The sequence below is a fragment of the Furipterus horrens genome, unplaced genomic scaffold (genome assembly GCF_987537825.1).
Source record: "Furipterus horrens unplaced genomic scaffold, mFurHor1.1.pri manual_scaffold_2, whole genome shotgun sequence".
NCBI classification, from domain to species: domain Eukaryota; kingdom Metazoa; phylum Chordata; class Mammalia; order Chiroptera; family Furipteridae; genus Furipterus; species Furipterus horrens.
The window spans coordinates 171,928,416-171,942,326 of record NW_028327172.1 but is presented as its reverse complement, the minus strand read 5'-3'; the positions used below and the strand labels follow the sequence as shown (position 1 = coordinate 171,942,326).

General features: G+C 37.8%; 1 protein-coding gene across 2 annotated transcripts; it reads right to left on the bottom strand.

Annotated features, from left to right (window-relative positions):
* Positions 1-2,989: 2,989 nt before the first annotated feature.
* COX18 (cytochrome c oxidase assembly factor COX18) lies at positions 2,990-13,911 on the bottom strand. 2 transcript variants are annotated; one of them, XM_090266778.1, is made up of 6 exons: positions 13,462-13,911; positions 11,840-11,940; positions 8,891-9,054; positions 8,079-8,203; positions 6,210-6,317; positions 2,990-3,569 (listed from the first exon to the last, which is right to left on the bottom strand). In XM_090266778.1, the coding sequence occupies exons 1-6, from the start codon at positions 13,801-13,803 to the stop codon at positions 3,396-3,398; spliced, it is 1,014 nt and encodes a 337-aa protein (XP_090122904.1). In that variant the 5' UTR covers positions 13,804-13,911; the 3' UTR covers positions 2,990-3,395. The 2 variants fall into 2 exon arrangements, with proteins under 2 accessions (XP_090122904.1, XP_090122905.1); XM_090266779.1 differs by having other exon boundaries at positions 8,079-8,200.

Sequence of the window (13,911 nt, the reverse complement as noted above, 5' to 3'; positions counted from 1 at the left end):
AGCTTAATGCAAAATTTGACAGGTTCATTGCTCTACTCACTCAGTCATTTTGAATGCGATGATGGCCACACAGTACACATGCTCACTCAATGGGTCTATCGTCCACACTGACTAGCACGGTGAAGTCATTGTTCACACATGCGCATTCCAGTCATTCTCCTTGGCTGCCAGGTACATCTATGTCACACAAACCATTCTCATTATATTAACAGTGGCTACCCTTTTTCCAGACAGACTTGGTCTATGGGTGATTTAGGCATAGGTACAAAAGAGAGAAGCTGCTCAGGTTTATTTGGGCACTAATTTTTTTTTCCATTTTTTCCCAGAAACTATAATTTCTTCAGTGTGGTCTAGGACTGGCTGAACCTCTTCTGAGATGTGAGGGTTTGGTGCTTTTAAAGGTACAGTACCTGGAAAGGCTTCCCCTCGGGCTTGGTTTTCCCGTCAAGGTCCTTGTAGTTTTGCAACCTCTCCTGGGTGGCAATCAGAGATTTTGTTTTCTTTTGGAAAGCCACATCTTCCCACCTATGACATTTGGCCAGGATAGGACTGTTCAGGTTTTCTCTCCCAAATGGTTCTTGGGAAAATTAACTTTGGGTCATTCTGGGAAGACCAAGACCAAGTCTAACAGAATTCTGAGCTCAGGTGTCATAATGATACAAACTGATTGAGGAGTGAGTTTCCTTACCAGACTCTTGGGCTGAGACACACTGGGGAAAAAAAAAAAAAAAGAACCATGTTCAAAGACAAGGAATAAATACTCTGGCCACCACCTGAAAAGACAAAAGGTTTTCTGAACTGTAGAACCCAGGACTGAGCTCTGCCAGGAGTCCTTCAGAAGCAGAGATAGGACTAGACAGGCAGTTGTTAGGTGATCTTAACAGCATGTGTTCTCTGTGCCCATTTTGGATCTAATTGCCTGAGCACAGGCTCTGGAAGTGCTCCATATTATAACAAATTGTTGGGGAAATAAGATCAAAGACTACAAACTTGGAGTTGTCTGAAATCTGTCTTGCTACTTACTATAAAATCTGCCTGGAGAAAGAAATGAGGGGATTATTTACCAGCCTGAAGTCAGGTGACTGATTCACCTCAGTTTATAACAAACTAGTTTTCTTTATAGATGAGTATACTCAAGATCCCAGCCACTCCAAACCCCAGCAGAAATGATTTTGAGATCTGGAAAGAAGGGCCTTGTATTCTCAAATAAATTTATTGTATACATTTGAAAAGCAACTTGAAAAGTTTGCAAATAGCAGAGCAATATGAAACTACGGAAAATATACATCTGAAAAAAGATACAAAGGTACTATTTGAAATTGAGGGGAATCACAGTATACAAGGGAAAGTATGCACATGAAAGGAGATTCACCTTTTTGAAAAGGGGGAGTTAAGCATTCCTTTATTCTTTACTTTTAAGAAAACTATAAACATCTTTGAGTAGGACAAAGTGGGCTGACTTCCCTCATCCCATCATGAGAAAAATATCTGAATCAGTACACAATGATGCACATATGTTCAAGATAGCCAAAATTTTTCTCAAATATCCTCTCCTCTTTTTGCTATAAAGAAACACACACATTTCTGTTTCCACTTCTTTGACTGTAAATGTTGCAAATAATTATTTGAGGTAGTTATATTCTTTCAAGTCAGCACAAAGACTGAATTAGTGAGTACTAAACCACTGCTCCTACAGAGTTAGGTTCCTATGAGCCTCTGGTCATGTTCTTATCAACCATCAATACATCACTGATTCATTTACATTAAACTCATGACTGAATGAAGTTTATCTAATGCACATATTTTCTCAAGAAACTTCACTAGATAGAACTTCAGCATGACACTTGGAGGCCATTTTAAATAGAGAAATAACTAACAAAAACACAAAAATCAGAGAAAAAAACATAGCACTAAATAGACAAAAGGATACTTACAGTTTGAAAACTGAAATGTGAAGGCACAGCATTGCCTTATTTGACTTCGCTGGGGAAAATATGCCTCAAGTGACTTAAATTTTTTTCTATCCTGTATATGTCCAAGAATGACATCAAGAGTATTTTGAGTATTGATATGGGGTTTACAAATAAATATTAACAGGTAGGCAAATTGGCAAATACAAAATCTGCCAAAGAGGACTGACTGTACATAAGTTTTAATTCCTTACTGGGAAGCATAGTATTCTCAATAGCAGTCATAAACCAGGGCTGGGAAGTCAGGAAAAGAGAACCTAGTCTCAACTTCTCTAAATTTTCAGTGAGTTGCAATAACATGGCAACCAAATGGCTAAGACATAGCAAAACATTACTCAAGAAATGATTATCAATAATTTCACTTTAGTTTTTATTTTACTGTAAAACATCAGATGGAATGATAGGATATCTAGAATCAGGTTCATATTCCAACACAGTGAAAATTTATAATGTACAGACTTTCTCAAATGCCTGTCAAATAAGTTCTTAAAAATCTCAACCAGAATTAATTTTACCACCTTTTTGAGTTAAACAAACAAGTGGTCCACAATTTATATTACCTGTCAATTTTTCTTATATTAAACATCTACCATAGTTTTAACCCATTAGTGTAAACAAGTTTATAAAATCACCTCCATAATAGGTAGCCCCCTTCTGGTCTATCCTCCTTTGACTAAGCAAACATAATGCTTAGACTTTCCACTTTGGTCTCTAGCAGTACTTAGTTTCATACTTTGTATTCCAGACTTCTTGAATGACAGGAAAAGGAATGTATACTTTTTGTATTCTTTCAGAGCGTGGTTGAGAGGCTACACCATCTACCATAGTAGGCTCTTTCTTGCATGCATGGACTGCTCTACTGTCATGTATCTCAAGTCCATTTTATAAAAATCACACATGAACTCATTGCCAATATATATTCCATCAGTATAAGATTTCTTAACCAGAAGTTACCAGAGGCATTTCAGGGCAGTGGTCAATGAAGGCCCCCTTGTAAATCCTAGGAGTTTTCTGAAGAGAAAACCAGTTTTATCAGATACTTAAACAGGTCTATAATAATTCACACCTCATTGGATTCTATTGCTTTATAAAATTTTAATGTGTGGGACTGTTCAGTACAACTTGACATCATTTACTATCTACTCCTGTTTTCCAAAGTTCTAGGACCTCTAGCAAATTGTAATTTTATAACCAGAGCTAAACACTTTTATATTCTTTGGATACAATTAAACATACTATCAATACATTTCTAGCATTTAAGATTTTAGGTATTGTCAAACATAAGTGGATTATATTTTAACCCATAGTACTTCAAAGTTCATGATTTTAAATAAAGGGAAATTAATCATATCTGAATAAATCTTCTAAGTATGTTAAGATGGTAGTGACACTTGTAACTGTTTCAAAATTGCTGGAAAAAAACTGTCATTTTCTTAAAATAAACTTGGCATAAAAGGCAGCAAAGAGATCCTTGTAAGGAGTGTCTGAATCCCTCTTGGTCAAGGGTATTCGGCAAAGTTGGCGAAACCTAGGAGAACGCAGCAGCAAGTTCTGTGAAAGACCCATGAAGCTGGAGCATAACCAGTAGAGGACAATCGACTACAATAAAAACACACAAGAAAATGACATGAATGTTAACACCTCTCCATTCTCCAAGGACACCAAGCTTGAGAGACAGGCAGGCAATTAAAAAGAAAAGTATAATCTCTCTAAATAAAAGTACACTAGGAGTGAACAAGGCCTGCAGCTGCTATTAGGTACCTGTGATGAACCTAACAGGTAAGAAACAAGGATGAAAGGAAGACGAAAAAGCAAAAAGAAAGCAAAAGGAGAGGTATTCATGATAGAAAGTGGATGAGAGACAGTAGCTCCCAGAGACCCAAAAGAGGTCTCACCTCCCTCCTTTGGCACTTAAGCACGGTTTTTTCCCCACCAAGTGCCTTGGCAAACTGCTATTTTGGAGGTAAGGCACTGGAGGCACAGTCATTATGATGGCAAACTTAGCCTACCTAGACCTCATTTTCCTCCACAGAGTCTTCTATCTACCAAATTTTTCCAGTAACAGTTGCTTAGTTAGGAATGCATTATCTGACTTCTTTTGAGACATATAGTCTCAGCATTATCTTCAATTTTCTCTGTACTACCTACCACCCAGATTGATTTATGCAGGACAGTGATGAAGTTCTGCAGCCTCTAATAACAATCCCATACATGCAAGTGTTCCTAACTTCTGTTTGGGATCAGAAAGTAATCAGACCTCCAAGGCATGACTATGTGGTGGTTCAGTCCAGGCCCTGGAGTCAAACTGCTTGAGTTTGCATTCTATTTATTTGACTTTGAGTATGTTATTTTTCTTCTGTTTCAGTTTTCTCATTTATAAAATGGGCACAGGACTATATCTATCTCAGAAGGTTGTGGTGAAGAGTAGTAAGCACAGTGTATGGCCCATTTGTTCCAAAACCAAGTTTTTAGGAGCAGAAAGTAACGAATCACCAAAGGCAGATTAGTATTGTAGTTCAGAGCAAACGCCAAGCTGCCCGGATGTGTGCTAAGACTCCACCACTTAATAGATCAGTGACCTTGGATGAGTTACTTAACCTCTCTGTGCTTAAGTTTCCTCATCACTCAAGTAGATATTATAATAGCACCTACTTCAGTGCATTGTTGGGAGAATTATCTGAGTTAATATATGTAAACCACTTTAATGCCTGGCACAAAGTCAATGTTGAATAAAGATTAGCTTTCATCATCTGATTTATCCACTAACCATAAAGTATCCTGAATTCAACTACACAGACTAAAAGCTGTCTACTAAAAATCATTTTTCTTTATTAGTAATAAAGTCCTAATTTTCAGCTGGGTATACTGCCATCTCAAAACAAGCAAATGAACAAACACCAACTTCCCAGCCTCTCCCACAGTAAGGTGTAGCCACATAACTAAGATGTAAGCATAAATATTTGGGGGACATCTGGCACAGCTCCCTACAAAGGGCTGACCACACATGCAGCGCCTTTTTACTATTCCTGGAAGGCGATACACTCCAGCAGCCATCATGATCATACTGTGGCCATAAGGACAGAAATTACAGACTGTGGATGATGCAGCACTGAGAAAGCAGCAGGCTGGGTCTCTTATGTCCTCCAAGAGCTGTACACTAAACTGCTTAACTCAATTTCCTATATTTAAGCGAATAAACTTTTGGGTATTTAAGATACTTTTTAAATCTGTTACTCATTTTACATCCAGTCCCTCACTGAAACTTCACTCTCTTATTTTATTTGACCTGGGGGTTTCCTCAGTTATAACTGGTATTTTTTCTACCCAGAAATGTAGTAAATCTGTATGTTTTATTTTTAAAGGGTATTTTACAACAATACTATTATATAAAAATTACTGTAATAGGCACTTGATGTTATTTCTTAATTCTCACAGACATTATGACATCTATTTTAGAAATGTGGAAACTTACTTTACACAGGATTAATGGCAATATTATATCGAAGGGATAACTTTAAAAATACATTTTGATGCTGAAAATATACTGTTCCAGATTCATAAGACAAGTAATATGAATAAACTGATAAAACCTTAATTATCAGCAACAAATGGATTCTACTTTATGGTCTACATATTAGCTGTGAGCAAAGACAGAGCTATAATTGACATAGCTTTTGCCCTCTTAGCACTAAGTATCCATGAAAAGTAAGCAAAAGACTATAAAAATAAGAAATGACTGCAAACATAACTATTTTTTTCTATTTCTATCAAAGTTTAATTACAAATAAATGGGGACAAGTGTACCTATTTCATAAAGAGTTGTTTAAGGTTAAATAATATTACCTATGAACCCACATGGACTTGGTACAATGTTTTCCTTTTTTTAAGTGCTATATTCCTTGGCCCTATCTATGTAGACAGAAAGAATTCAATATAGCAACTAAACAGAGGAAATACTTTGTCCATAGTATTGTAAAAGGTATTTTGCAAGATTATAAAAAGAAAAAATGAGTTTGATTTAGTAGGAGAGTTAAGACACATTCACATAAAAGGAGATCAACCAACCCCAAGAAATAATTGTCACTTGGTAAGAGAGACAGTAAATTAATTATTACAGGAAAAACTCAGAAACCGGTAAGGGATTGAGTAGTCAGAGAAAGCTCAATAGCAGAGGCAGCATCCCAGCCAGTCGAAGCTAAGATCAGACAAGATTTAGCAGACAGTGCTGGCGCTGCTCACCGAAGGTACTGTCGCGGCAATTGGAATCATCAACACTGAGACCGCTCGGACAAAGTGTGTAACGTACATCTGGAAACGAGACATTCCAATTTTTTGTAGAGCAAAAATCTGAAGGGGGAGAATATATACACACAATTATTATTAAAATGCATATTAAATTAAACAAGCTTTAAAACACAAACTGATTTTTGACTGGCCTCCACTTTTATTTTAATAAAAGCAAAAATTAATAAAGATAAGACAGTGATAAATTTATGTGGTTGACCATCTTATAAAACTGAATAATTAGGCAGAAGTTTTAAATGTATCTTTAATAGCAATAAAGAGATTCAGCTATATTAAATAGAATCACAGCATAATTTTTAAAAGTCAGTGTTTTTTAACTATTGTAAGACTGAAAGTCCATCCAAGATAGGTACTAGGTATGAAATCATTACCCTTGTTTGTTGGTACTTAAATCTAGTGGTGGCATAAAGAGGGAACTTGGTATCTCAAAGGTTTGTATTTCTGGCTATATGGATTAAGGGGAAGAACCAAGGCTAGGAAAAGCAGTTATGACTTAAGAATTACTTATTTAAGAGGCAGCAGTGTAATTATTATGAGCAGACTCTAGGCCCAAACTTCCTAGGTTCACATGGCAGCCCAGCATTTAGCTGTTGTGTGATTTTGCACATGTTACTTAATCTCCCTGTGCCTCACTTTCTCCCCCTTAAAATAGGCGTAGTAGTATCTACATCACAGGAGCAGTCTAAGAATTCAATGAGTTCATTAACATAACCTGTATGTTAAGTAAGAATAAGCTTTTATTAAACTTATGCATGCTGGGTTAGTAGATGGCATAAAGGAAAGACTACAGGATTGACATTAATCCATGGTGACCTTGTGTTTATCACCTCCTTCCTTCTGGCAAATATTCACTAACTACCACCCACATTCACAAGACTCTGCTGCTAAGTGCCCCTAGGGAAACACACCCAGACTGGAGTCTTTCCTCAATAAACTTTCAATCAGCACCTTATGGTATCATGTTCATTTTTCTTGTCTGAAAATATAAGGGGTGTATTAGATTTTTCAGAGACCAGTGGACATAATGTCTATGAGATCTCAACTGAGGTAGATCCTTTCTAAGGTTTCTTCTAGTTCAAAGAGTCTATGTTCTACTCAGAGTTTAAGAACAGCTCTTTATGAAATTAAAGGCATGCTTCCCATAAACTGTTAACAAGCATGGGATAATGATAAGACATGGCTGAGAGGCCACATTTAATATGGCCATCGCCACACTGCTGTCTGTGTCTATGAGTCACGCATGCATGTTCTTTTGCTAATCCCTTCACCTTCTTTCAACTAGTCTCCCTGCCCCACTCACAGCTGTTATTAATCTGTTCCATGTGTCCATGCCTGTTTCTATTTTGCTCATCACGTTATTTTGTTCATTAGATTCTACATGTAAGTGTCTTTTTCTGAATGGTTTATTTCACTTACTATAATAATCTTTCAGTCCATCCATGCTGTCACAAAAGGTAAGATTTCCTTCTTTTTTATGGGAGCATAGTATTCCACTGTGTAAATGTACCAGTTTTTTTATTCACTCACCTACCAATGGGCACTTGAATCATATAATTTTAAAGCTGAAAAAGACTTTGGAAGTGTTCTAATTCAGCTCTCTTATTTTAATTATAAGTATTCTGCTTCCCAGAGAGATTACGGAACTGGCCTAAGACAGAAGGTTTGTTAGTGGCTGATCTGCAATCAGTCAATGGCTGTGAGCTAGAATTAATACTCAAACACACTTACATTTGATGTCACAATACCAACAACAGAAATCCTAATCAGTTAAATAGCAAACTAATCTTACTTAATACCACTGACCTCTACTATTAATAAATTGATGATACCAACGGAGATGGGCAGAATCCAAGTGGAATCCAGTGCAGTGAGGTCAGGAAACCACAGGACCCCACCAGTAGCTAACTGCTCCTGAACAGAAAAACCTGCTGAAAGTTTTATAAATAAAAGAATTTCTAAAAACAGAAGGAAATATATAAAACAGTAATATAATTCCAGTAAGGTGTTCCTCCCACTAGAGACCTGCATTGGTTTTATTCAGGCTATTTTCATTCCATAACACAAATTAGTTCTTCCCATATTCAGAAAGAGGCAAGCAGCTTTCTGTAGAAAATAGATGTAGAGAGCATAAAAGTATGTAGTAGTAATCTTTTCAGACTTAATTTTTAAATAATTATGTAGCCAGAAGCTGCTGCTTACGAGTCTATTCAGATTACTTTCTGGCTAGAAATGTCTTTAAGTGAAAGTGAAAAACAAATGCTTTAGTTTATATTGTTTCTTTATTAAAGTTTACATTTGTAACTGAAAGGTCTTCTGCTCTCTTAAGTTTATAAACAAAGCCAATTCTTGGCTAGGAAATCAAATTATGAAATTATAACACTAATTTTATTATGACCTCCAGGAAGGAGTATTACCACTGTCCTTCCTAGATTTGCTTTTTCAACACAGCTAGTTTGCTCAGATTAATATTTTAAATTCTATATTTATACCGTTTATAAGGAAAATGATTAAAGTATTCTAATTATAAAAGTATGTTTGTTTGTTTTTTTTCCTTTAGAGTACAAAGACAATGTTAGAGAACTTATTTGGGGGAAACGGACTTCTACACTACCTACCTTCTGAATGTGTTGCTCCTGTGCTAAAATTCCGGAGAGCAACAGACATGAAGATCCACATTGGAAGCTGAATCCAGACCAACACTGTGGCTTTGAAAGGGTGGCAGTTATCCCTAACATACAGCTCCGAAACAAGCCTCCGCATATGCTTTAGGTAAGTGAGCCTATTTTGAGGGAAGAGGGGACAAGGAAAAGGAGAAATGTCATTTGACTAGTAATAGTACTTTATAACCATAGCACAAACACAGCCAGGTTGTGGTTATTGGCTGAAGAATTCATGTAGCATTAACTGTCATAAGCTATATTAAAGGGCTTGACTAAACAAAAGCTACATAAGGTCTTCTACTGAAAATTCTCTAGCAATGTACAAAAATTACATAACAATTCAATAAATCTAATTGCTGTCAGACTACAGGCTTTGTCCAGGGTGATCTTTGGCCAATTAGGCTTTAACAAGGGACACTTCACAACTAACATGGTATTACTGCAATTTCTATCAAAAATACTAAAGATGAAAACATTTTACTCCAATCCCTAAATATATTTTTTGTAGCAATGTGGTTTTGTATTGTGTATGCTTAGCCTGTCAAAATGGTCTCCATTCTTCAACTCTTTCTCATGAAGAGTTTCTTCATTTGTTTCTTTGTTAACCACATTAGTTATACCTGTTCTTAAGGACCACTTTCTTCACTACAGTCTCCTTGAAGTTCAAGTGTTGGGTCTTACTCATATCTAAATCTCTTGCAGCATAGTTTTGTACAAAGGTATAAGGCATTCAATAGGTTTGCTGAATTTAATCGAATTACAGTGTATTGAATTAAGACAGTACACACCAACATTCCAGGCTCTTTGTAAGTTAGCCTCTGCCTACCTTCCCCATCGTTATCTCCTGTTACTCCTCTTACAGAGACCTGTATTTTCTGGTGCCTGAATTACTTAGGTCATCCAACAAAATCAGACTTCCACATCAGCATGCCTTTGGAAATTATTCCATCATCTGTGTGGACAACCCAAATCCTTGACTATCTATCTGAAAAACTCCCTTTCACCTTTAAAGATTCAATTCCATTGAAAATGCAGGAAACCTTCAATGTGTCCTCCTAGAATATGTCCACCCATCTGCATCAGGATGTGGCTGGCCTATCATCCTGCCAGTGCTGCATAAGCAGATGCCACAGACTTATCTAGGCTGCATTTATAACCCAGGTGACAAGCCACAAATCTGTTCTTTTGACCTACAGCTATAGTTTTGAGATTTCTCTGATCAGTAAAACGTCATAACCTCAGGTTTGCCAACTTTTTATTTTATCGAGTAGACATTAAGCGATCGCAATGACTTTTAAATGTCAGGTCTTTTAAACACTAAATAAAAGAAGCAATTTCATACCGAAGATAGCTGGCAAATTTACACCTATACAGATAAAATATATGAATAACCATATACGAGGTCTGTTCAGAAGGTATCCAGCCACATAATATGAAAAAGAGACATTTACTGAAGAAGATAAAAGATACAAGAAATATTATACAAAGAATAATGATGCCTCAGTCCCCTTCAAAGTAGGTGCATTGGGATCTCACACAGTTCTCCCAATCACCATCAGCTTCCCATCATATTTTCCTGAATCTAATTGATGATCTGAAATCTTCTCCCTCTTAAAGGTGATTTTAGTTATGGGAAAAGCCAGAAGTTGCAGGGTGCCAAATATTGGCTATAGCGGGGCTGAGCCACTTGGATGATTTGATGTTTCACCAAAAAACTCTGCAGGCAACATGATGCATAAGTGGACATGTTGTAGCGATAAAGCTGCCAATCAACAGTTGCCCATAGCCACAACCTTCTGAATCATCCAAATAGTTTCCAAGGAAGAATGTTCAACCTTAATGCAAAATTTGATGTAGATTCATTGCTCTATTCACTCAGTCGTTTTGAATGTGATGGGCACACAGTACACATGCTCACTCAACAGTGTCTACCGCCTCCACTGATTAGTACATTGAAGTTGTCATTGTTCATGCATGCACATTCCAGTACAATTTCCCAGCTACCAGGTTACATCGATGCTGAACAAACCATTCTCGTTATATTAACAACGGCTGAACTTTTTTCCAGACAGACCTTGTATATGTGTGTGTAATATATTTTTTTCCTCATTGCTATGAAACGGTGAATACTTCGTTGCAGTTTAGTATCAGAATTTTCTGAGACCAGGTGGATTGCTACACAGGTAAATACAGTGGATGGACAGCACCATGGATATCCAGTCCCTTCTATCATTGACATTCATATTTTCTACTTCCCTATTCCTGTGGACTACTGCCTACAGTATCTTTTCAAAAAGCTCAGGTTAGTAAATAACCTGCATCATTTATTTACTAAAATCCCAACAGATTGACACAGTATCTTCATCCTGTGAAGTCTTCCCTGACTTTCCATAATGACCCAACTTTTTGCACAAAATCTTTTTACAGTACTTAATTCAGGCATTATTTGATTGCAGGTCTTTTCAGTAGGCTGGGGACCCTTAAGTATAAGAAACTTAACCTTCATATCTTTGTTTCTCCATTTCTTTGCTTTCAGTCCAGTATATAAACTATCATGCCAGCCCTGGCTGAGTAGTTCAGTTGGCTGGAGCATTGTCCCTATACGCCAAGGTTGCAGATTCAATCCCCCGTCAGGGAACATACAAAAATCAACCAATGAATACATAAATACGTGGAAAAACAAATCACTGTTTCTCTCTCCCTCACTCAGTGTGTGTCTCCCCCTTCCTTTCTAAAATCAATCAATTAAAAAAAATAAAACTATCATGTCACATCAAATTATTAAAATATTAAAGAGTAAAATGAAGTACTTTGATGGTAAAGCTACAGTATACCCAAACCTATAATTATTTATACATCATATACATAGATTTTCATGGTCTTATATGCATAGAATTAGCTTACCTGGCAACTCTTTTGGACCACCCCAACTGATTTGCATGAAATGCAACTTCTTGGTTAAGATGCCGCGCAATGTTTTTTATTTCTGGCTGCAAATTTTCCACCTAGCTAAAAAAAATGTATAATTTGTTATGACCACATGAAGGATCTGTATTTATAACCATTCATAATTTTCTTTTCTAATTCTTCAACACATTTAAAGTGCGATTTACTGAGCATGTCAAAAAACAAGTCTAAGCATAAGAGGTTAATTTGCTTAAGATATGCTCAGTTACAACCAAATTCAAATTCCAGTATTCCCTCACTTATCGAGGGTATTAGGTTCTAGACCCTACCGCCCACCCCTGCAATAGGTGAAAATCTGCTAAGTAGGAACCTTACATTTATTTTAGTATTTATATATATTTTAAGGCTTTATAATCCCTTCCCACTTTTAAACCATTCCCAGTCCTTATTAATCTTTTCCACACTTTTAAAAACACTACGTATGTTCTTAAACATATTCTACACTCTTAAACCTATGTAACTTTAACAACATACGTATACACTACCGCAAAATGCCGTGATATAGCGAAAAACCCGTGATAAATAATTAAATATTTTTTTAAATCCCACAATATAACGAGGACGCGATAAGTGAACCGCGATATAGAGACTACTGTATACACTTAGCTGTGTGATCTCGGACAATTTACTTAACCTCTAAAATCCTGTTCCCTCATATGTAGAACATATAACAGTATCTACTTCAGAGTTACTGTAAGGATTAAATGAGAACTGCACCCTATACTTTTATGTTGCATCCCTAAATTTCCTAGTAACATAAACTGAGAAAACAGAAGTCTATTAATGTCTTTAATATGCTGTGTCAGCCAGAGTCCCCCAAATTTTGCATTTATATCTGCCCTGTTAATTCTTTCTCTAAAGTAGCTCACTGCCTTAATGACGCTTATGAATCCTTCTGTTTTGCTTCCAGGTTTTTTTTTTCTCTAATGATAATAATCTTAAAATATTAAAGCCATTTTTTCTTAAGTCTCACCTTTGACTAATGCTTTGCTATCAATGCACTTTAACCCATATTATGTGATTTGATCTCATAACCTTGCGAAGTAGGGCAGGAAGGTATTGCTATCCTTATTCCACAGAAAAGATAATGAAGCGCTTAAGGTTTGGTGGCTAAGACTAACCAAGCACACGGTTGTAGGTGGAAGGGCCTGAACAGGGAATCAAGTTTGCAAATCGCTAACTTTCTTTCCTAAAAAGATACGTTGGACTAATTAGTGGCTGAAGATGCTGCAGACATACTGGCTGTTCCAACCTCAAAAACGGTAATTTTACCAATTCCACCCTACAATTTTTTTTGCTGATTCATTCATTTCTCTCCCTAACAAGCTTGGTAACCACAAGTGCTTTGAGCACAAACCCAGTAGGGTAAACGAAATGACAGATATTTGTGTCATTAAATACCTCTAATTTCACACACCCAATGCGAGTTAACTTAGCAACGAAGTGGCCACGATTAATGACTACTAAGCACTCTGGAAGTATGCCAGGCAGCCTACGCTGAGCACCCCTCACCATGGACGCGGACGCGCAGTGCCCGCGCGCGGTTCGACGCCCCTCACCTTGGCGAGGATATAGTGCTGGTAGGCCGCCAGGGGCAGCGTGACTGCTCCGCGCAGTGCCACTGTGGTGAGGACGATGCTGCCCCACCAGGGCAGCCCCGTGGCGCTGTGCGCGCCGAGCAGCATCTCCTCTGCGCCCTGCACAGGCGCCGAAGCGGCCAGGGCCTCATACCAGCCGCCCGTTCCGCCCGGGGTAACTGCAGAGACTGAAGCCACTGTCCACACTGGTAGAGCGGAGCGCTTGGCACCCACAGCTGGGGCCAGCGCAAACGGCGGGCTCTGCGCCGCGAGCTGCAGGACAGGCAGCGGCCGCAGCCACGCACTGCCAAGACGGCACAGCATGTGTGCTTCAGGGCTGAGCCCAGAACACTGGCTTCACAGACCACCTGCACCGACACCACCGTCTAAGTCGCCGCGCGCAGGCGTTGGCGACTGCGTGCGTAAAGCGGA

Excerpts from the sequence above, each read along its gene's own strand:
- COX18 (XM_090266778.1), bottom strand. The coding sequence starts at position 13,803 with ATGCTGTGCCGTCTTGGCAGTGCGTGGCTGCGGCCGCTGCCTGTCCTG. Across the intron at positions 6,318-8,078 it reads TCAATTTATTAATAGTAGAG|ATTTTTGCTCTACAAAAAAT; the intron begins GTCAGTGGTATT and ends CTCCCCCTTCAG. Across the intron at positions 3,570-6,209 it reads TTGCCGCGACAGTACCTTCG|TCGATTGTCCTCTACTGGTT; the intron begins GTGAGCAGCGCC and ends TTTTTATTGTAG.